Here is a 24,359-nt window from a genome sequence, read left to right as displayed (position 1 = left end):
TTCCTACCTTGCGCCCTGGGATTGGCTCCAGCAGACCCCCACGACCCTGTAATTAGGATATAGCGGGTTGGATAATGGATGGATGGATGATTATTTCCAGATCTCATTTTCTGTTATAAATGTGTGTCAGAAACACCGAAGATGCGGATCATTACACGACAACTGTCTTGGCTTTGAAAATTGAGGTATTTAGTAAGTTGGTAAGCTTTTTCTCTGTGCTCCATACCTTCCATTGTAAAGCACAAGTGAGGGAAAGATACTTTATTAAATTTATAGAAAGCGTTTAACTTTAGTACACAATTTTGCGCAGCAAATACATATGTAGCATATTTGTAAAGAAATAGCTTTGACTTGAAAAAATATTGACCATATCCTTTAAATTGCAATTGATTTTTACCCAGGCCAACACAGGTACCTGGGTTAAATTGACTGGCAAATTTACAACATTCTTGTATCTAATTAGTGGGATTTACTGTGATATTTAATGAGAAATGTAAAGGGTTAAATGGCATTGGGCCACCCTAATATTCACTTTTGGAAAAATACAGATGCTTCTTTTAATATTGCAGTTGAGTTTTGCACAGCCCAATGCAGGTACATGGGTAAAATTGGTGGCAAGGTTGGCCATTAAACATCATAATAATTCCAGTTCATTACATATGGTAGCCTACCAACTTTGCCGCCAAATTAACCCATGTACCTGCATTGGGCTGGGCAAAACTTGACTGCAGTTTAACAAAAGCATCTGTATTTTTTTCTGATTGTAAAAATAGGGTGCACCAACAGCATACAGTGCCAATTAAACATCACAACAAATCCAGTACTTTAGGTAAGGAAGCATGCCAGCTTTGCCAGTCAGTTTAACCAAGGTATCTGTGTTGGGCTGGGCAGACCACAACTGTAATTTTAAAAAGGCATCTGTAAATGTCACAGTTAATTCCATTAAATAGATGAGGGAATGTGGTAACATTGCCAGTTAATCTGACATATTTAACTGTGCTGGGCTGTATTTTAACAAAGACATGTGTCTTGTCACCAACACTTTGAAAATAAAGGTACCACAACATGATGTAATTCATTTGTATCTGTGCAGGTCCAAAATGTGAAATAATGATTTTTTTTTCAAATAATGGACAAGTTTTAATGACACTAATTAATATAGGTGTTTCAAAATATATTGTCTTGCTGTTAATGTCGAACAAGTAACTGGTTTGTGTGAATAGGTAGCTGGGAATAAGAGCTAACTTCATCCTCATTTTCAGGTTGGGCTGACTTTTGAAGGGAGTATAAATTCAAGAGAGGAAAACAAAAAGTCAGTCATTCCTGAAGAAAGTATAATGTCCACAAATATGGCCAGGACTATCATCAGGTTGACATGGCTGTGCTCCCTGAGGCCCTGGTTGTAAAGAAGACTTGGCATATATGAGAGAAAAAGCCTAATACTAGGAAAAGTCAAAATTTTCATCAACAAGCAATCATACCACCAATCTACCCCAATGCCATCCTTATAATTATAAACCTGTCCAAACAAACTTAAATAAAAAGTTTTAAAAAATATATGTGAGTGGGTAGGGACACGATTAGAGCAGGTGTCTCTATATGATGTGTTACTGTGCCACATTAGAGAAAGAGACAAATTGGATGTTTCATTCAAAGTGAAAGCCTGTTGGTGCAGCGAAAAGAAAATTTAAGAGACTGTTTTACTGAAAACTATACCCAACATCTGCAGCTTTAAAAAATAAATAAATGACAAAAAAATTATGATTTAAACAAAATGTGAATACCACAGTTTAGACTAGTGTGTCATATCAGTTAAGGCTTTAGACATTAAACCCCCAACTCTGTAGGTTCAAGTCCAGCTATTGTAACTGAGTGACTATGAGCAACCTTGGTTAAATGCATTGGCCAAAAAATTCTAATAATAATATTGAGTCTGACCATACTAATAATCAAGATAACTTTAATATTGATGTATTATATGAATAATGTGTTAACTGCAATGTGGAAGACAACGAGACTGCTGAAGGTAATAAGAGCCACCAAACAACGTCAAACACGAATAAAAGATCCCCTTTCTGATCCTCAGTTTTTTTTTTTTTTGGAAAATACTGTATGTGGCCCCAAAATGGTCATTTTCATCCTTTTTTTTTTTGACAAATTGGAAGAGTCATTTTAAAAATGTTTATTTTTTTCTTAACTGCTATATCAGAAGAAAGTTAATTTATCTTAGATGTAATGTTGCAGTCATCAATTCGTTTGTTACATCCTGTGCAATTCACTAATGAACACAAAAAAGAATGAAGAAGTCAACCCGATGTAAAGTTTTGGATTTTTTTGTATATATTAGTTCCTGTGCCTGATTTATTATTGGCACGGTTGACATTCATAATACGTATATGCGTGTACAGAGATGGGACTTTTGAGATTTGGCATCGTGGTACCCATGGGGTTCTTAACTTGTCTTTGTCCACAGATCTTTGGAGGAATCAATATATAATTTCATCCGGCCACCCTCCTTCTCTTCCACACGTCACAAATATAAATCCGTAACTCTAGTAAAATATCCCCCAACCTCTCCAACGTCTCGTTTCAGGACAGGAGTTGCAGTCGGATCTCTAACTTTATAATGCAGTTGTGATTACGGTGAGGACCTCAATCGGAAAAAATAACCTTGCTGAATAAAAGGGTGCTTCGTCTTAGAGAAAATTACAAGCACACCAACAATCTGCTGCGGTCCAGTCAGGACTCCGCCAAACATCCGTGCAGCTCTTAAATTGGTAACACTTAGGCTGTCACGCATGCGCATAATTTACATTGCTCGTGATTGGCTTTCCTGGATTTGGATGCCGGAAAAGGCGTCACTGGGAGGCAAATTCAAACCTTTCTTCCACGCATACTGTACAGTACTACAAAAGTTTGGTTTTGATTATGTGTAAGATGGTGACACGATTATTATGAACTAACTGAAAGAAGGCACACTGTTATTTGTTCGAATTTCAACGGTAAGCTTTCGAAGCATAAGAGCGTATGTGAACGAAGGCAAACGAATCTGCGAAAGTCACGGGCCGGAGTGTTCTCTGCAAGCACCAAGCACGTAAGTGGTCTCGAGAGCGCACGTCACGCGCTGTAAACACTTTAATAACACGTTTAAAATTATTGATTGGACGTCTCTGCATTAAGCCAAAGAAAGGTGAACTGAAGAGGGATATGCTGGCTTTGTCTGTTTAGATTCGGTTGCGACTTTCTCGTAGTAGTGGAGTTACAGCCTGAAAGTTTCTGGATTTCCTTAAAACATTCTTTGGCATGGGGCATTATCTAATGCAGGTCATTGCACCGTTTAGCATCGCAGTTTCGTCTTCATCAGTCTTCCAAAAAACACAGTGCTTTTGCTGTCTCCCGGTTAATAGCTGCGCGTTTTTCCTTGCGCCAGCCAGGCAGAGTGTTCGACTTCCTTTTTTCGTGCCTTCCTTACATTTCCACAAAACCTCGGGGTCTGGCAGTGTATTTTTTTCTTCGATTTTCAATTGAATCCTCGATTTTCAATTGAATCGTTAAATGGCGATTCTTTTTGCTTGCAGTTACTCTTAAATATTATACAATCTTCAGTTTTTCTCTCCTTTCAAAAGAATCTCTTCTGTACACTTCAGGGTGTCGTCTACTGAAATATATCAATGATTATTTCAACGATGAAGTGCTTGACTAGTTACCAGATCGTTGGTTTTTAATGCAACCGAATATGCCTTTATCAACTACTGTGTTGCTAAACTGCGTAAAATGTAGTCTCAAAAACTAAGTAATATAATCAAAACCTAAAAAATCTAAGCAGACACGCAGTAATTGGCTTTTAAAGAAACCAAGCCAGCCGGGGTTCACGTCCGGAGTCCTCCCTGCCTGGAGTTTGCATAATTTCCCCATGTACATGTAGGTTTTCTCACATGATCCAAAATGTGTAGGTGACACTGGCGATGTTGTTGTGTGTATTTGTATTGTTCCTGTGTTACACCCTGTGCTGGGATAGCCTCCATCTGCTGTGCGACCCTGCTCAGGATAGAGTAGGTCTGGAGAATAATAATAATAATCATCCATCCATCCATCTTCTTCCGCTTATTCGAGGTCGGGTCGCGAGGGCAGCAGCTTGAGCAGAGATGCCCAGACTTCCCTCTCCCCGGCCACTTCTTCTAGCTCTTCCGGGAGAATCCCAAATAATAATAAAATATTATAATAATAATTGTAATACATTTATACAAGGGTGTGGCATCATCACATAATCTTTGCCTCCTGTATTTGTAATCAGACTAATATATTTTCTATGTTGATTGAAATCACACAACATACAAGATACAAGGCACATCCTTTCTTCTGGCATAAATCATCAGGCTACTTTTTAGCACTGTAACCTGTTAAAGTTCAGGTTTAAAGGCTGTTGTGGCTTACAAATTCTGAGTAACATTAAACATAAGACTACACTTCCATAATTTTAAAAACATTTTTATCAAAAGTCTAGAAGAGAAAATACTTTAATTGAATCAACATATGTGAAATTGGAAAAAATTTAACACTTTATAATGCAATTTACATTTAGTCAAAGTTGGTACATTTTTACAGACTCTGACTCTAGTAACCCAATTATTGCTTCAGACTCCACAGCCCTGCATTTATACAGGCTCTTTTTTCATAATCAAAGAACTTCAAAGAAAAAAAAAACAGAATATACAATATTGGATTCAAAATAATATTTGTATAAAACACTACGTAAAGATAAATACAAGAAACACACAGCTTTGAAATAGATAAAATGAGAATAAAAATACAAAATATCACAAGAAAACCCTGAACAAATATTATAACATAATTTGGGATACAAACACAAATCTTTCTGAACAGTTGCATAGTGAGGGTAATCTGAAAGAAAGAGTCAGAATGTCAGGTTAAGGTAAATGCCTACTCAATCAAATGAATTTTAAGTTTTTTGTTTTGTTTTTTTTTTTTTAAATAATGAATTGAGTTAGCTGATCTCATTAACTTAGGGAGGTGTTTCCAAAGTCTGGGTGCAAAAGAACACCAGTTAGTCTGGGGTACTACGAGATTGCCAGAATCTGTGGACAGACAGGAGGAGAGTGATGGAGGAGGTTACTGATATTGTCCCATACACGGCCATTTAGCTTTGTAGGTTGTTAATAAAATTTTTGATTTCACTTTTGAAAGACACAGGGAGGCGGAGTGGGATGGCTATTATGTGCTTGCTATTGCTGGTTTGTGTAAGGACTCTTGCAGCAGAGGTGTGAACCAATTGGAGCTGTGATTAACAGATTAGAAGGGGTACCTGGCAGTAGTGAGTTACAGTAGTCGAAGTGGGATGTAATCAAATCATGGACACATTTTGCAGCATCAGAAAAGAAGAATAAGCGAACACCGGCTATGCTCTGGAACTGGAAGTAAGAAAGTTTCTAAATGTGATTTATGTGGGTAGAATAAGAATGAGAGGGATCAAAATGAAAACATTGTTCTTTACAGAAAAAAGGTCTGATGCTGTCATCGCCAAGAGTGATTAAAAAGGAGCTCATTTTCTTAAACTGAGCTTTAGTGCCAATTAGCATGAGTTGTTTTGCTTCAGTTTAAGTAATAGAGTCCTCTTCCATTTAAGTTTTAATTTCACTAACGCAAATTGTAATATGAGAAAACTTGGTTGAACTTTCACTTTTAACACTGTACAACATGGTACATCCCGGTACAACACCCTAGTACAGGGGTGGTGAACTTTCAGGCCTGGAGGGCCGCAGTGACTACAGGTTTTCATTCTAACCCTTTACCTAATCAGTGACCAGTTTTCACTGCTAATTAACTTTTTCCCCATCACTTTAATAGCCCTTTTAGAAGAGTTCAGCCCTCTGAATTGATACCTTTCTTCATTAAATGACAGCCAAGCAGAAATGAGATGTGAAACGAGCTAACAGATGACCAGCTAAACTGGGGCTTCAAACTCCAACCAATTTCACTGCAATCCCTTTCTTAATGAGAAGCCACTTCTTGCTGTTAATTAAACCCATTATTTAATTCCATGGCTTGTTGCTGCTCTCGTTCTGTCACAGCACACATTTCGAAAACTGTTGTTTTTCTGCTGTTTCTTAGAGCAGCAAGAACTGGTCACTAATTAAGAATATGGTAAGAACAAAAACTTGCAGCCACTGCGGCACTCGAGGCCTGGAGTTCGCCACCCCTGCCCTAGTACTACTTTTAACACTGAAACAGATATGATCTGCATAACAATGATAACCTGGTCCAAAGCATCGAAAAATATGGTCAAGGGGAAGAACAGAGGGACAAAGAGGACAAAGCCTTAAGGAACACCTTGTGTGACTGGCACTGTGCTGGACCTGCTGTTACCAAGACAAAGAAGCTGGTCTTTTTTTATGTAATCCTAGATTCTGTAAATTACTCTTTAAACATCATTAAACACCAGCTCATTTTGGCTATGTTCACTGTTAAATATCATAGAGCCTTCAGTTTTACTCCTTTTTCAAAAGAATCCCTCCTGGCTAACTTCCCAGTGTTGTTTAATTGAAATGGTTCAATGATTATTTCAATGATCGAGTGCTTGGCTGGCCATTAAAGCAGTGTACTGTATTTCACAACTTAATCATTTGTAATGCAACACAATATGCTAGCTTATGTTTTTAACCATTAACTGTGCCACTAAGCTGCATCCAATGTAGTATCAAAAACTAATCCGTATAATGAAAAATCAAATTAGACACTGCAGTTGTCATTTAAAGAAACCAAACTAATGGTGTAGTCTCCAGTATGAATCTTCAACACCCTGTATTTGAATGGCTTCTAAAACTCTCTAGTTTTGTTTACCTATTAAATGAAAAGGTCAACATGCTATATGCCTGCAATACATATTATTTCTGACATGCTGTACCCAATAAAAATCTTGCTGGTTCCAAATTAAGTCGTAAAATATTAATGTTTTATTTACCAGGCACCTTTATGCAAGGAAGCTTAAAGATCAAGTTCTAATTATTCTTGTATTTATTGTAAGGTGCAAGCACCATAAGCAACAGAGGGAGTAGTACTACTGCTCTATTATTACCCTCCCATCTAGATCAAGAATAAAATCAGTAACTTAAACTCTTTGTCAGTACAACAGCAGAAGAGAAGTTAAGCAGTTCCAAATTGTTTAACGAAAAGGGGCATTGTCGAAAGATACCTAAACACGAACAAATTGGTGGCAGCTTTGCAGCGAGAATGGAGAAGCATTGCCCGGTCAATGGAGGAACAGTCAGTAGATGGGCAGATGTATAACTCTATTGAGTTTATCTGCTCTTCCTCATTGTTGTGTGTCCTTAGACAGCGTTTGTGTGTTTGATTTCTGATTGAGGATGTATGTTTGAAGTATTCTTTTTAATTTATAATTGAACACCTTCCATCAGTAATGTGGCTCATCATTATACTGCTCCATTGCATAGAAGATGGGGATGTTTGACCTCACTTCATAAGGTCTTAATTAAGTGATTAACGGTTTTGCATCACACAATACCTCTTTGACAATTATTTGTGAATGTTTCAAAATGTGACAGTCTGAGCAAAGCGATTTAAAAGAATTGATCTTTGGAAGAGGGCCTGTCACTTTTCTTCTTGAATAAGGGTGCCATCTAGTGATACCTTTTAGGAAGTACACTTTTTAGGCTTCCTGCCCTGTTAACACCATGAGCCGATTGGTCTTTAGTTATTGTTGACATTCATCTTTTACTGTTTATCAAGTTTGTTATTGATTTGTTGATAATATATTTTGAAGTAATTTATTTCATAAAAATATGCAGTTCAATGCTTGCATTTCATGTTATTTCTTTGTACAGTTTGCAAAATTGTGCACTGCATGGGGTTTGTAAGTTGAAGAACACTATGTAAAAATTGAATTTATAACATTGGATATCGTTATTTCATGATCCGGTTGGTTAATGAAAGTGTAATTTGTGTGGGACAAAAAGATAAATAACAACTTTAAGATATGGCTCTTTAAAAAGTATTGAACTTTTTTTAAAAATGTTTAACCTTTCTCTTAGGGCAGTGTTTCCCAAACTCAGTCCTGGGGACCCTCCTGTGGCTGCAGGTTTTTGTTCCAAGCAGATTCCTAATCAGTGACAACACCTGATAACACTGATCACATTTAATTAGCTGCTATTTTTTTTTTTACTTTTATTCTACGTTCAGAAAAGCACAGCAGCATGATTTTTACATTTAGATAGATAGAAATATTTCTGCTTTTGCTATAGATTTAAATGCTTAACTCTCTTTTGTTGATTTCATTATATTTTGCCCTTTCTCTGTGCAGTTTTCCCCCCTTCGTTGTATCTTATTAATGACAATTAAAAATGAGCAGAGCAGACACGCAGGCAAACATCACTGAATAATAAAAGGCTGCAACTACTTTAGCATCAGACCCACTAATTAGTAAATAATGAATTAATTAAACAATTATAACACCTAGAAAAGTAGAATGAAAATCAAGATGAAAATATTGTTAAAAAGAATAAAATACATTATTCCCATATAACTTCTTGGTACATTTTAATATATATATATATATATATATATATATATATATATATATAAATAAATATATTTTAGCAAACTTAGTTTTCTAATTTCTATATTGTTCCCAAAACTCAGAACTTGGGAAAGAACACATCACTTAATTAGCCCAGGAGTCCAATTAAAAACAGAAGCAGGTTGGAACAAAAACCTGCAGCCACAGTGTGCCCCCAGAGCCGAGTTTGGGAAGCACTGTCTTAGAGTATTGCTTTTAACAACAGCGATATTTATTTCTAAAGCACATTTTCATACAAGGGCAGCATGGTGGCACAGTGGGTAACGCTGCTGCCTCGCAGTAAGGAGACACGGGTTTGCTTCCTGGGTCCTCCCTGCGTGGAGTTTGCATGTTCTCTCCGTGTCTGCGTGGGTTTCCACCCACAGTCCAAAGACATGCAAGTTAGGTGCATTGGCGATTCTGAATTGTCTCTGGTGTGTGCTTGGTGTGTGTGTGTGTGTCTGTGCCCTGCGGTGGGCTGGCGTCCTGCCCGGGGTTTGTTTCCTGCCTTGTGCCCAGTGTTGTCTGGGATTGGCTCCAGCAGACCCCTGTGACCCTGTAGTTAGGATATAGCGGGTTGGATAATGGATGGATTTTCATACAAAGCACTCGGGTCAAAGTGTTTTTACAAGATGTCAAAGAAAAAGCTGCAAGGCAAAAACAGCACAAATTAGAAATGGATAAGAATAAGTGAGAAAATGACATTCCGAAAGCAGTAGGTAAGAATTAGTCAATACGTACTTGCATAATACAAATATACAAGTAATAAAAAAATTCAACGCCTAATGTGTACATTTATTTTTAGGTCTCTGATTATTAGTCAGATGCAGTGGTCAGATTGCTGGGGAGCACAAAAAAAAAAAAATCTGCAGGGGTTTCAAGGCCAGCATTCTACCTATTCCTTTAATATGGAAAATTTTTCGTGCCAAAATTCTCCCAACTTTTGACACCCCTTGCCCCAACTTTTGATGCTGATTGGGCACTTGATTACTTTTAGTTTTGGTATGATTAAAGCGTGGTTTTGAATCAAAATATAATACACATTGAGCTGCCACTAAGCAAAATGCAGTACATCTGCTTTGCTTTAAGTTATGATGTGATTTGTGAATATATACGCGTTTGTATTGCATTTTAAACTGGCATTAAAATTACGTGGCAAAGTGAAAAGCAATCAATCATTTGGTTGATATGTTTTTAATTGTGACACGATAAAACCGTGCCGAGCTCAAATATCACCATTGCCTATGTATTGCATTACAATGTAGTTGACACGTTAGATTCCATTTAATTTTGGCATGAATAATTTTCCATACCTTAAGCCATTTGATAGGTTAAAAGAAGACAAGTGGAACCTTTACAACTATTTTAAAAAGTTCCAAAAACCAATAACTAGAGACATTTGGTATTCAAATTCTTATGGCTGTTGATGGCAAAATATTTTTGTGATCTTCTTAAGTAATTAAGAAGACACACAAAAATTATACATTAATATAATGCTCTCTTTTTATTCAAATTGATGAGATCAAATTTAATGTTCTTCAAATATAAAACAAGCTCAATGCATCTTCATTTACTGAATCTAATTAGTTTCCCAGATAAGAATAAATTGTTGCATTCTGTCTTCCAAAACATACAAATACCATCTTTACATCTGTAATCAATTGGATTGAAGAGCGTATGCCAAATTGGTGGTGTTCATTGAGGGTAGAGCATGTTCTGTGAATGTATTCCCATTACAGGATGTATAACTATCTTTATCACATTTGTTTAGCTTTTTCAAGAGTTACCTTTTCCAGCCTTTATTCCTGTTTGAAATCTGATGGACTATCTCCAAGATTTAAGTGAAATCTAAGACCCCTACCTGCTTAATTTCATGCACTTTCTGAATGGGTTGAAGGAAACAAAGCTTGTGTACGATAATAACAAATAAACAAGAAAAATAAATGTCATGTCAAATTTTACTTGTATTAGTTTAATACATATGCAATAGAAGATTTCAACTATAAAAGCTTCCATCTATTATTATGAGACACCAAGAAAGAGTTTAGTGCCTGATGTTTACGTGTCCACATGAAAAGTCAAGGGAATTGAATGAGGTACTCTATAATGGGTTCTAATGTGAATATAGGTGAGGACAGGTTTTAGAATAAAATGTTATTGAAAGTTCCATTTAGTGTTGTTGACTGACTGCCTAATGTTGCAGAAGACCTTTCTATCACTAGCTGCTTTTGTGAAACTGATCAAGAACCTAGCCTGACTGCACTTTAGTGTGTATGTAAAGTACAGTATCTGTATGATTTAATATTCTGCAAAAATGAAACGCTCAATGGTCAATTTTACTTCATAATTCCCCAAAACTTAAAAATATGTTTGATTTATTTATTATGCTGCACTGCTCTCCTTTTAAGATATTGTGAAATTTGGAACTTTTGGTATGTTTTTAACCAATAGTAAGCACCCTGAGCATGAGTATGATGTTGTATAAATAAAATTTATTATTATTGAGTCTTTAGCTTAATACATTTTTACAAAAACTCAATCATTTCCCTTTGCTTTCAGTTAAAGTTACTGTACTTTGATATATACAAAATACAGCCATGGATGTTGATGCCTCTGGAGACATTTTTCAGTTTTATGAACTACATGAGACAATCGGTACAGGTATGTAACCTTGGGTGTGATTTTGGGGGAAAAAATGGTAAATTTATCTTATACCTGTCTCATCTTTTCTTCTTTGTTACATGTCTATGCACTGTTGCTAGTGCATGGCTGTTTAAGCTATAAAGTGGTGTCTTCATGTGTAAGTTTCATAGCTTTCCTGTACAAAATAGAGTGCCAATAATTGTTAAAGCCCATTCCTTAACAAAGATGGTTGTCTGAACTTTCTTTATTCTTGGAAACAAAAATGATAGTTCACAGATGTTATACTGCTGTAAGAACTATTTTGAAAACTCCTAGATGCTTGCATTCAAGTGTCAAATCCTTCATCGGGTGGATCAAAACTTGTAGGCCTGACCCTCTGTTTTAATGAGTGAATCAAGTCTCCCATACATGCTGAAGAGGATTTTTTTGACTTAGCTTAACACTGTTTCAGATTCTGGGGCTGTTGTAATTGTATGTCGTACAGTATGTTAACCTCTGCTAAGGAAAGTCATTGTTATTAGTGCAGAATTACATTTCTCACAGATGGTTTACATGCATAATGCATAAAAAAGTTTAACATTTAACAAATTTAAAACTTTAAAAGCATTCCTTGTAAGATGCAATCGTGCAGATATTACATTGTAAAAATAAATTCATTGCAAAGCCTAGGTGAGGAAAATAAATAACCAAAAAAGGACACTGTTGACTTAGGGTTGTTATCTTAAATGAGCAGATTGCATTTTGGTACTGTAACTGCCAAGATACATTAGTGATTACCCCCCCCCCCCCTCCATTTAGAGCCTTCATTTACATAATCTTAGTGAGTTAGAGGCAGTTTGGCACAGTCTTGTGAAAGTCATGTAGTCTGACATACCCAGAGATTCACTTCAACTAGTCTATGACTCGCCCCGACAAAATCAGATATGTTTGATTTATCCCTGTAGTCGTAGGGGTGGTTCTCTGTGTGCGTGAGACCTGACAAACAATGAATGCTCATCCAGAATTATAATGCATATAATGCAGCAATGGGGAATGTAGGTATTTTGGACCTCACAAACTGAAGAGAAGCTCATCTGTCTGATGACTCATGTTTTATGTGCCACCATAGAATAGAATAACAAGGGCAGAACTTGTGGCTAAACTTGCCTTGCCTGTCAACCCTTCGTATACCACAGGTTCCGTCAGGCAGTATGCTGCAGGTTGTCAGAAAAAAAGCTGAGCAAGATAGTGCTGGAAAGTCATCACACAGTCGCTAAATTTGCCATGCCAGCATCGCAAAAAAAAATAATCCAGGGGTGTAAACTGACATGGTCTGGCGAAGTGATCAGCAGCTGCTCTTGGAAAGTCTCAGGATGTCCCACAGGGCAGCTTGATCAACTGAGTCGAATGCTTTATGAAAATCAACAAATGCTGTAGCAGCCCTAGCAAAGATCTTACCTGGCACAGAGAGCAGTGTTATCCCCTTGTTGCCATAATCAAGGAAATCACCCTTCTCTTTCCAGATAGGGACAAGTCCTGTTTGCCAGTCAGTTGGGCTGAAGCCTGTCAAAGATTGCTTGCAATGCCAGCAGGACAGCCTTACCACCAGCCTGGCGAAGTTCACCTCGGATACCAAAGATCCCTTCAGCCTTCCCTACTCTCAGCTTGTTCACCACCTTTGCAATCTCGGTGAGATTGGGTGGTTCACAGTTAACTGGAGGATTAGCCTTAAGAACAGAGGACCCATAAAAGGAGCGATCTCAGTGAGGCATTATATCAACATGCTACCGTTTAATATAAATGAGCCTCAGTAAGATAAGCTGTTTATCAATAAAGAGTCTTCAGAAATAGCTTTAAGTCCTGGTTGTATTTATGATCATTACTGCACATTGCCATTATAATTTAAACAGATATATAGTAAAGTATTACAGTTCCTAGTTTTTCTTGTTTCAGACTAACAGACATAGTGTATGTAAATTGCTGCTGAGCAGCAGAATGCAGACTTTATATTGCAAACAGTACTAAGTACTAAGTTATTTCTAAAGGCATCCCTTGTAAAGGTGCTTTTAATTTGAGGTCTTATTGTTAATTACAATTGGAAACAATTTTTATTTGTAGATAATTTTTGAGTGTTTTTTCATGATGTTTATGAGATCCTTCTTTGTTGAAATTTTGAATTCAAGTTAGAGTAAAACTGTTTATGGAATCATACAGTATATAACCTGAAAATATAAATGACCAATTAGTGTTTTAGACTGTGCTCTACATAGCTTGGAGCAAATGAGGATGAATTAAAAATGGCAGAAATATCAAAACAAAAGTTTGTATTAAGCGTGTTAACACTACTCTCTCGTTTACATATCTTTCCCACCAACTCAAAGTTTGTTACTGTTTGTATGCTACTGTCCATGACAATAAAGTGTGCATAATTACCATAAACAAGTGCATATTTAATTTTTGTTTAAATATCCTCATTCCAATAATTGTCTTCCATCCAGTCCTCCTAATTTTTAATATTTTTGCAGAGAATGCAAACACCACAGTTTTACACTTGTACCTTAGTATTATTTGCTGATCTTAACAATTTTAATATGAATATTTTGTTTGATATAAAGAATTTAATTTACTTTTTAATTTTATTTATCAAGCTCACTTTTTCTTTTATTGGACCTTTTTAAGGTGCTAATATTGTATTGATAAAGTTTATCATTAAAACTGCACCATTCTCATGATAATTCTCACTTAGAGTGACTAGTACTAGGGTGTTGTACCGTGTTAGCCATTATGAATGTAGAGAAAAACCAAGCAAAATGACACCTTTTATTGGCTAACTAAAAAGATTACAATATGCAAGCTTTCAAGGCAACTCAGGCCCCTTCTTCAGGCAAGATGTAATCATCTTGTAATTACATCTTGCCTGAAGAAAGGGCCTGAGTTGCCTCGAAAGCTTGCATATTGTAATCTTTTTAGTTAGCCAATAAAAGGTGTCATTTTGCTTGGCTTTTCTTCAGAGTAACTAGTAAAGTCTGAACCTGAAAAAATGTGCCCTTAAGACCAGGTAATCTAAATTTCATTCACACTTTTTTTTTTTTTTTTTTTTTATATAAAGTGTGTCTTTAGATACCGTCTAAAGTTATGAAAGCAGTAATTCAGGATTTTAACTATGTCTATCTTGCTTTAATCAGGTGGATTTGCCAAAGTGAAACTTGGACGGCATATAATTACAGGTGAAAAGGTTGCAGTTAAAATAATGGATAAGAAGGAACTGGGGGTAAGTGTTTGCCTTAACCCATTATAATTTCTCTGTCATAGTTTATTATTGAGCATTTTGAATAACTCTCAGCTAAATACAGTATACTGCAAAAATCTACTGTGCCAGCACAAGACTTTCTATTAATAAAGCAGATTTTTTTAGCTGTAAAATATTACATGTCAATGTGTTCAAAAACACAAAATAATTACCTTGGTACACAAAATCTGCTTAAGCAGTTTTACTTGAAATACTGTAGGCCTCTAGTATTGTACAATCCTAATAACTGTGCCAAGTTACATTTGTACTGAGTGGTTTGTTTAAAGGGTGCCATGGTGGTAGCACTGCTGCCTCACAGTAAGGAGACTGGGGTTTGCATTCTTGGTGCTCCATACCTGGGGCCTCATGTATAAACGGTGCGTATACACAAAAATGTTGCGTAAGCCCGTTTCCACGCTCAAATTGCGATGTATAAATTCTAAACTTGGCATAAAGCCACGCACATTTTCACGGTAGCTCCAACCCTGGTGTACGCAAGTTCTCTGCTCGGTTTTGCAAACTGGCGGCACCCAGCATCAAAGCAGTGCTACTGTTCGAGTGTGGTTTGCCTTTCATTTTTAGATACACATCCCTGACGCAGCTTTATAAATACACTGAAATTAACCGCATATTGTTATTTAGTTTAATGCATCTGATTGTAATTAACCTGTAACAATAATTTTTGACCACAGAATGGTCAAACTATTCTAAATACCATTGCTGCTTTAGCGTTGTTACTCTCATCTGCACTTTCTTCTTTCAGCTGCTCCCGTTAGGGGTTGCCACAGAGGATCATTTTTTTCCATATTACTCTCACTGCAGCACTCAGAATATTTGTATCTCTGTATCTGAGTGGGGAATCACAGCTGTACAGCAGATGATTGGAAAGAGAATTATCGGTATACAGCATCAAGCACACACTGCCTCAGCCATGCTGTCTGTTGAACTGATCTCATATGGCAAACGCTTCAGAGCCTTTCCTCGCGGTTCCGAAACAGTTTCATCCCATAAACTATAAACGCGCTCAATCAGTCCATCAAGTGATCCTTGTAGAACACTTTGTACTTATAAGTACAATAATCTCACTGTAAACTTGCGATAGTTATAATATTGCACAACCTGAGCCACTTTATAAAGCGCGTATTTACATATGATGACAATATCATTTTTAAGATGAAATGCAGGAAAATATGTTATACAGATAAAATGCTGGCGCTTTGTTCACGGATTGTTCCTGCCTTGCGCTGTATTCTTGCTGGGGCTGGCGTGACACTGGAAGGATAGATGGATAGAATAATTAAACGTACTACGAAGATATTTCGATGTTCCTTAAAAGTTTTGAAGAATCTGCGTTCTCAGCTTACAAATGGCTTCACGTCTATTACAGAGCTGATTGTGTGGTGATTGGGTATTTGGAGAAACAAAAGTAAGGACAGGAATTGGGGGTTAGAACGTTTGAAAGAGACAGTACTACTGCAATAAATTATTTCATCGAAGGTCACGCACAGCGCATCAAGCATCTTGCGTGAGACAGGAACAATCATTGCGCCACCGTGTTCCCATGTTTAATAACATGCTTTAACTCCTATCATCATGAAAATGATATCAAGTATACATCTCAGTATTTTAATTATTCAGAGAGCTGTAATATCACGAATGTAACGGATTCTGTGTCCTGTCAGAGGAAGAGAAAGCTCGTTTAAGAAACACGTAGTGGTTTACACACACAGAGCTCATAGAAGATCAAATACAAAACAAAGCATGTAACGTGCTACTTTAGTTACGATGGGATTTGAGAAACTAGTAAATTAAACGATTTTAAGATGAAGTTTATGATGTTCTACTTTAATGACAAAATAAACTATGTGATTAAAGTGGAAGTTTTGAGATTAAAGTTGACATTTCGTGCTTTTTCCCCACTGTGTGCCTATTTTTTTTTTCCTCTGTACCCTAATAAGCTTCCATATGACACTCAGATGGTGGGCTACGACTCGCCTTTTCATGGCGACTTTGATATCTGACAACTTCTTTTTTTATTTCGAGCACTGTGCAACTTTGTAAACTTGAGCTTTCAAGTTTCTCTGACACTCTGTCACTCGATCAACTTCCTTTTGTTGATTATATCACTGTTTAAACCAACAAATAGTAAGTTTTTCCTTGCCTCCACCTTCGCACAGATTTATGCATCTGGATTTTTTGTGCATACGAACATTCCGCTTTTGTCCGTACACCATGTTATAGTGTGAATTCTACGCACAGCGTTATACATGAGGCCCCTGGAGTTTGCATGTTCTCTCTGTGTCTGCGTGGGTTTTCTCTGGATGCTGCAGTTTTGTCCCACAGGCCAAAGACATGCCATTAGGTGAACTGACAGTGCTAAATTGGCCCTAGTATATGTATTAGTGTGTGTCCAGAGATTTTTTCACTCTTGTACCCAATGCTTGTTGGGATTGGTTCCAGCTGCCCCTGTTTGGTTAAAAAAACATTTATTCCTGTGCTAAAGAAAACAAAGTGTAATGATTTCAAAAACAGGTGCAGGAATACATTAAATGTAACGTTCTAGATAGTGTGGACCACCTCTAGTTTGCATATTATCTCAGCAGGTCCACAGAGAATGTCATGTCACTTGCCTTGCATACCATCCTGTCACACCTGGATAATAAAAATTTCTGTTAGAATAAAACTCCTAGAATATAGCTCAACATTTAACACTGTTGTACCATCAAAGCCTCTATAGCTGCCGTTTTTGGATTTTCTAACTGAGTTATCAACATAGGCTCTTCTCAGTATAGTATTTTCCATACTTCTTGTTTTACTTTGAGTGTGTGGCCAGACACCTTTATCTCCATCATTAAATTTACTGATGACACCACCTAAGTCTGATTACCAACAATGATAAGATGGCTTACTACAACAAGATTTGACACAGTAGTGCCAATACAAGGATCTGTTGTTCTTGTGTAGGGTGTCAGCAACTATAAAGGTCTTGATGTTGTCATCTCAGATGATCTGATTGAATATAGCCAGCTCTCAGCCCTTGTCTGGAAGGCTCATCAACACCTCTACCTTGTCATAGGTCAGATCAAAACCCAGATATCTCCATTTATGTTAACCCACTTGTATTGATGTACAATGGAGTCCATTCTCACTGGCTGCATTATGTGCTGGTACAGCAGCACTTGCTCATGTCAGGACCCCAATGCATAGTGTAGCGAAGTTGTCTCAGAATATTTTTGGTGTCACTGCTCGCTTGGACATATACTGTATGTCACAATTCCCATTAAAAAGGCCAACACATGCTAAATAATTCATCCATTCTCTACAGATACTTTTTTTCATCTATTCAAGACCATTTGAACTGGCAGCACTACATTTAAAGACAGTTGTGCGTGTTGTTTTTTTTTTTTTATTGGTCAAAACCTACTTATACTGACAACTATCCATCCATCCATTTTCCAACCCGCTGAATCCGAACACCGGGTCACGGGGGTCTGCTGGAGCCAATCCCAGCCAACACAGGGCACAAGGCAGGAACCAATCCTGTGCAGGGTGCCAACCCACCGCAGGACACACACACAAACACACCCACACACCAAGCACACACTAGAGCCAATTTAGAATCGCCAATCCACCTAACCTGCATGTCTTTGGACTGTGGGAGGAAACCCACACAGACACGGGGAGAACATGCAAACTCCATGCAGGGAGGACCCGGGAAGTGAACCCAGTTCCCCAGGTCTCCCAACTGCGAGGCAGCAGTGCTACCCACTGCGCCACCGTGCCACCCTACTGACAACTACTTGAGGGTTATTTTTATGTATATGTCATGTGATATTGCATTTAATGCATGATTGTTATACTCCACCAGAATGGTGCTACATGAATTTTGATTCAATTATAGATCCTAATACCTTATCAAGTTTTATCAAGCAATATAGCTCAAAGGTCTGTAGCACCTTAATGACCTGCAGGTCTTATGTACATTCACGAATGAAGGGTGATGGTAGAGCTGTAAAGATTGTTCTTTTTGTTTTATTATGTAGCTGAAAATACTATTAAGGTGATCTCATTAATCTAAACACTCTAGTCATTTATCTGAATCTTTTGGATATCTTTTAGGATGATCTACCTCGAGTCAAGACTGAGATTGAAGCAATGAAAAATCTTAGTCATCAGAATATCTGTCGTCTGTATCATGTTATTGAGACATCTAGGCGAATATACATGGTTTTAGAGGTAAGCCAGTCAATGTGAATGTGTATATTTGCATATCAGGAATGGGTATACTAACTGAATAATAAAATAACTCTTAGTGGAAGGAAAAAAGAATATTTAAATATTTGAAATAGTGTGTAACTAGGAGAGCAGAGCAGTAGAGGGATGTGATCTTTCCAGAATGCGACATTGTAAACCTTAAAACCTCATGGTCTTTTCTGAGTTGGTCTTAATTTATGAAATTTGTCTATTTGGCTCCGCCCTTAGAAGGATGTACTATTAAATCAATCGATCTATCTATTGATTGTTTGCATTTTCTGAAAAATAAAAATAATTCAAAGAAGCCAGTACAAAGAACTAAATATCTTTTCACACATTTAAATTACTTTATATATTTTTCCCGTAAAATTAATTTATTAAATCATTTTGCATTTTTGTTGTGTGTTTTTGTTTTTAGTATTGTCCTGGAGGAGAATTATTTGATTACATTATTGCCAAAGATCGGTTATCTGAAAATGAAACTAGGATCTTTTTCCGTCAAATTGTTTCTGCACTTGCTTACGTTCACAGCCAAGGTTATGCTCATAGAGACCTGAAACCTGTAAGTAAAACATTTCATTACTAGTTTTTGTAACTTCACACGTAAAGTATCAAAATAAAATTGGTGCATTTCTTTAGGCTTTTTGTATCGCTCACATTGCATCAATGCATTGCCTTGTTGTTATTTGTCGGGAACATAAATAAAACTAATTGTATAGCCGAAAATCACACAAGGAATGCCTCAATGAGTTTTAACAGGCCCTTTATTTAAAAGCCCCTCAACCTTGACTCTCTAAGAAGAAAAGAAAAAAACTTCCAAAAAACAAACCTTGTAAGGAAAAAAAAAAATGAATAATTTGTTGAACGTGCAGATTCCATCTTTGAAGTCAAAGTACTTATTGTTTTGCACCTAGGTTATTTTTATATGTCAGAATCCAGATTTATTTCAGATGGGCTTTCAGCTAGAATACTAAATACAAATAAGGAGACTGTCAGATCTGGTAATGCATTACACCAATAAATGTAAACGTACAGCTAGACACTTGAAAACAATACATTTAATTAGAGATCTAAAATAATGCGTTTAAGTGTTACAAACTGCAGACATGTATGAATTGTAGCTTGAGAATTTTATTTTGCTAAAAGAAAGCGTTGGTTTTGGGTACGAATCAAAGCTTTTGGAAATGTTCCAGAATCATCTTAAAATCGATTCACTCTAAAATCTGTTAATTGGTAAAGTGGTATACATAGGGGAGACAAGAAATAGAAAAGATGATGAGACTTAACACCTGGGTATACTTTCTATTTCTTAATGGTGAGGAACAGAAATGCCATTTACTAAGAGCTAGCAGTATAATCTTAAAATCTATAATTTTACAGTTTAAAATGATTTTGACCATATTCTGAAAATGTTTTGTTTTTGTTTTTTTTGTTTTTTTTTATTAGAGGCAGGTATGTAATCGATTGCTTTTATGAGTTGCATAAAAAGTACCTTTCTGGAATTTGGATTACGACAAATGTTGGTTTTCTTTTCATCTATGCCTTCTCAAGGAACTTTTGCAGTACAGCAGGTTACATACTAAATAGGGAACAAGTTCGCTTGGATTACTTTCACATTGTTGTACTTTAAGTCAGTTGTGGGCTCTGAATTGCCAACATTAGAAAAGCCTATAAAGATAAAGCCTATAAACAGTAGAAAAGCCTATAAATGATCTTGTGTTTGTACAGTGGATGCAGAAAGTATTAAATCCTTAACTTTCTACACATTTTATTGTCTTGTAGATTTTGTTTAAATAGATACATTTGCTGTTTTTGCCCATTCATTTTTTGGCTAATAACCCCTAATGACAAAGTTAAAACGTTTTCAGAAAGGTTTACAAATATATTAAAAATGAAAAACTAAAATCTCTCATTCACATAAGGATCATTTTTAGTAAGAAAACTGAGAATCCATAAATGTATTTTTTTTTTTTCTTTCTTATGTGGTAAACTTTTTCTGAATATCGGTGTATCTTAAGTTTATGTAGTCTGTATCTACAAGCATATCGACTATCATGAAATAGATTGACTCCCCTTTCTGGAAAAAACAGAAATGAGAAATGAATCTGACACCTTGGGATTTGAATTCCTAGCCGGACCTGCCAAGAGCCATACCACATGCACTTCAGAACAGGTCACCCACCTGAAGCTAAACTGTGGGCCCAGCCAGTACTTGGATTGGAGTCAAACCAGGAAACCTTGGGTTGCTACTAGAGGATGTGTTGGTGAGGTCAACAGGGAGTGCTTACCCTGTGGTCTGAAAGTGTATCCCAAAACTTCAGTACAGTGATGGGGATGCTGTGCTATACAAATGGTGCAATCCTATGGATGAGAGAAATTGAAGCTCTGAATCTCTGTGGTCATAACAGATTCCTGGGCAACCTTTGTAAAGAGTAGAGCATTTCTCGATGTCCTAGCTAAATTGCTCCCCACAGCCTACTAATTCTGGCCCCATTATCATGCCCTGCATGTAACTGACTAAGCTTCTCTCAGCACTTCACCACCTAACAGCTAATGTGTTCTGAGTGTACTGGTGCAAAATGGCTGCTGTCGCATCATCCAGGTGGATGCTGCACATCAGTGGTGGTTCCCAACTCACTACATACAGAGCTTTGACTAGTGAGAAAAGCAATCTATAAATGTAAGGAATTATTAATTATTATTATTACCCTCTATGATCTACAGCCCATCTACCTGAATTAACTTTTTTCTATTTAGCTTTCTAAAGTGAAGTACCAAATATGCAAATTCCATCTTCTAATTTGATCATAAGGCTCTAGAGGCATGAAGGGTGCACCACCGTATTTCTATATTTTGAAAAATTTAATTAAAGCATACTAATGCCTTGCTCTCCATCTCCAGTGATCTTTTCATATGAAAAAATAGTATCAAATAGAAATGACTGATACAATTTAAATATTTTCTGTGTCTCTTATATATCTTATTAATTCTGACTTTTGCAATTCTTCAGTACAGAGATTTTGTTTATCTGTTTTTTCTGCATCATTTTTCTTAGGAAAACCTGCTAATTGATGAAGAACATAATCTTAAGCTAATTGATTTTGGTCTTTGTGCAAAACCAAAGGTATGTTTATTTCTTTTCACTGTTTCTTAAAGTTGTCACTTATGGCCTGTTTAAATTCTCAAAATTTCTTTTAATGACAAATTATTGCACTTTTTTTTTTTATGGAGAAGCTTTTGTTGGTTTTATCTCAACAACATCAACACGATTTTTGATCAATTTATTATACTGTACTGAGTCAATGGTTAGTATTTATAATTCATTTTAAACTGCAAAAATAAAATTTAAAGACCTTCCAATGCATTTATTCATTATAAATGAATAGTAATTTAATTTATACTGCAGTGTGGTCTATAGCTTCCTTGAGTAATTCTGAAAAGTATTTTGGTAAGCCATGTTCCAGAACAAAATGTGCATTTTTCAGCACTTGTTTTTTAGTGTCTTCTCTGCACATTGTCTTCACATGTAAAAGTCAATAGAGGTATACTTCACATTGTACTATGTTCTTTCCCTTTCTTTCTGTATATAGATTTATAACAAGAAGGACAGGCTCTCTCCAATCACCTCGGGCACCATTATGCAATACAGTGTGGCCATCTTAAGCTGGGTTTATTACTCCACCAACTCCCTTAACCATAATTAGGCAGCATTTGGGTGGGAGGGTACAATTAAAGATGTTGTAGTGGGCTACATAATAGTAGGTATTTTTGTGCCTGCAAAATACATCATAACAGGAATTCAAAGTTTGATTTTTGTTTTCTGGCTCACTGTTAATCTTGACACGAAGAGTAGTTAAGGCAGTGAAGGGGGATAAACACTTTAAAATTATTTGTTTCAACAAAAACAATATGAAAAGTTGGGGTGAACTCTATAATGAATAAGTAAAGCCATCTTATACATTAGTGGGACAGTTGCTTAATTCTGTTAAAGAAACTAATAAATCTGGCAGCCTGCTTTTGCAATGGACCCCTCAACCAGAAATTCTGAATGGAAAAGTAGAATGTTCCTTTTGATGACAATCAGAAAATTTCTTTACTTCATCCTAGGTTCTGGCATAGTGGTCCAGAAGCTGCTTAAAATTCTCAAAATGGGACATGAGGGACAGAACAAGTCATTCCTATTTTTTTTTCTTCATTTTATGTGTCCAACATTTTTCTGAAGTTTTTCTGGTAGTCGGAACAACTGAGTTGTTACTGATAAAAGGCATAATTGAAAATTATCTAATTTTTCCCTTTTTACCCTGGAAGTTTATTCCAAATATACAACAGTGTAACATGAATCAATAAATTTGGTTTAACTTGAGCTTCAAAGGTCTCCTGATCTTAAGAGTAATACACATTCTGTTCCATCTTAATTATTTGATAGAAGAAGCAATATTACTTGAGCAGTAAGGAGATGTCTTGGCTTTGACTGGTCTGGATGAAATTTTTTCATAGTTGTTCTGTAGGACTATATGGACCAGATAAACTGCTCAGGTCTTTTTTTTCTTTCGTCTTTGCTACAGTTTGCTCAGCAGTGCCACCTGCTGACTCGGAGCAAATGAAACATGCAGCTTGCAGACAAATAACCCAGAGCTTAGCATTACTTAACCAGGCAATACTGCATGCTGCTTCTATCAACCGTAATATAAAAAGAAGTATTGTGCACTTTTACAGGGATGTGTTGGATGAGGCCTGATTGAGAGTGGAAGTGTGGCATAGCACAAAGGAAAATCAAAGGGTTGTTTTTTAACTCCTGCTTTGTTTTCTTTCCATTATAATTTAGGCACTACGATCTGTCCACCTTAAACTAAGAGTACAAGTCAGACATGACAGTATTCATGGTTATTACTCACGTAGACTTACTGCAATTCTGGAATCCAATTAAACCCAAAGAACAAATTCTGTACTTGTGAGAGCAGAGACATTGATAGAAGAATAGTGAGGATGATGGCTGAGACAGCTACCAATAACAGGGTCACAATTTACAAAATGCATAAACCTTTCCTTAACCCATTCAATAAACATACCCAGGCAACGCTGTGTGCTTTGGGTAGTACTGAATACCATACACACCAAATACAGATAATAATGAATTAACAGAAGAGGTTCTGGTATTAATTTTCGTCTTGAATTAATATAAGTTCATAATATCTGAAGATTTTAACTATGTATAAAATCCAGATCCTGGTGAGTTTTTGCTAACGGCAATCACAGTATCTAACACTCTGTTGTTTGCTGTGTTCAAAGATGAAAATTGGGCTGCAATAAAATTCACATTTTCCTAATTTTGTAAATAAGTTATTTCGTTGCAAGCATTCAATTACTTCTCTACTATGTTTTTTGTTTGGGAGTTATTATTTACTTACGTTGTCAATCACATTCATGTCTCTGGTGACTCTTCCTATAAAGTCAGTAGATGGATTGGGAGAGCATTGGGAGGTCATGAGGTCGCTGGAAAGTTTTGTATGGAGCTCCTGATATTTATACAAAAGTACAAAGGTCTAAGTCTTTAGAGGCCTGATGCTTTTTGTCTTGCTATATGGTTGTGAGACATGGACGCTA

The 24,359-nt window shown here is 36.5% G+C and overlaps 1 protein-coding gene across 2 annotated transcripts in view; it reads left to right on the top strand.

The window, feature by feature from the left end:
- The first annotated feature begins 2,805 nt into the window (after window positions 1-2,805).
- melk (maternal embryonic leucine zipper kinase) overlaps window positions 2,806-24,359 on the top strand; it is a 47,433-nt gene continuing 25,879 nt past the window's right edge. The window contains exons 1-6 of one of the 2 annotated variants that reach the window (XM_028805787.2): window positions 2,806-3,094; window positions 11,150-11,251; window positions 14,398-14,483; window positions 18,621-18,737; window positions 19,174-19,317; window positions 21,811-21,879. In XM_028805787.2, the coding sequence (XP_028661620.1) occupies window positions 11,188-11,251; window positions 14,398-14,483; window positions 18,621-18,737; window positions 19,174-19,317; window positions 21,811-21,879 (480 nt within the window). In that variant the 5' untranslated portion in view covers window positions 2,806-3,094; window positions 11,150-11,187. Of the gene's footprint in view, window positions 3,102-11,149; window positions 11,252-14,397; window positions 14,484-18,620; window positions 18,738-19,173; window positions 19,318-21,810; window positions 21,880-24,359 lie in introns of both variants that reach the window. The other variant, XM_051930040.1, reaches the window with a different exon arrangement.

Source organism: Erpetoichthys calabaricus, chromosome 7 (genome assembly GCF_900747795.2).
Source record: "Erpetoichthys calabaricus chromosome 7, fErpCal1.3, whole genome shotgun sequence".
In the NCBI taxonomy this organism is placed as follows: domain Eukaryota; kingdom Metazoa; phylum Chordata; class Cladistia; order Polypteriformes; family Polypteridae; genus Erpetoichthys; species Erpetoichthys calabaricus.
Note: the sequence above shows the minus strand (reverse complement) of the source record. Positions and strands in the feature narration are given on the sequence as shown.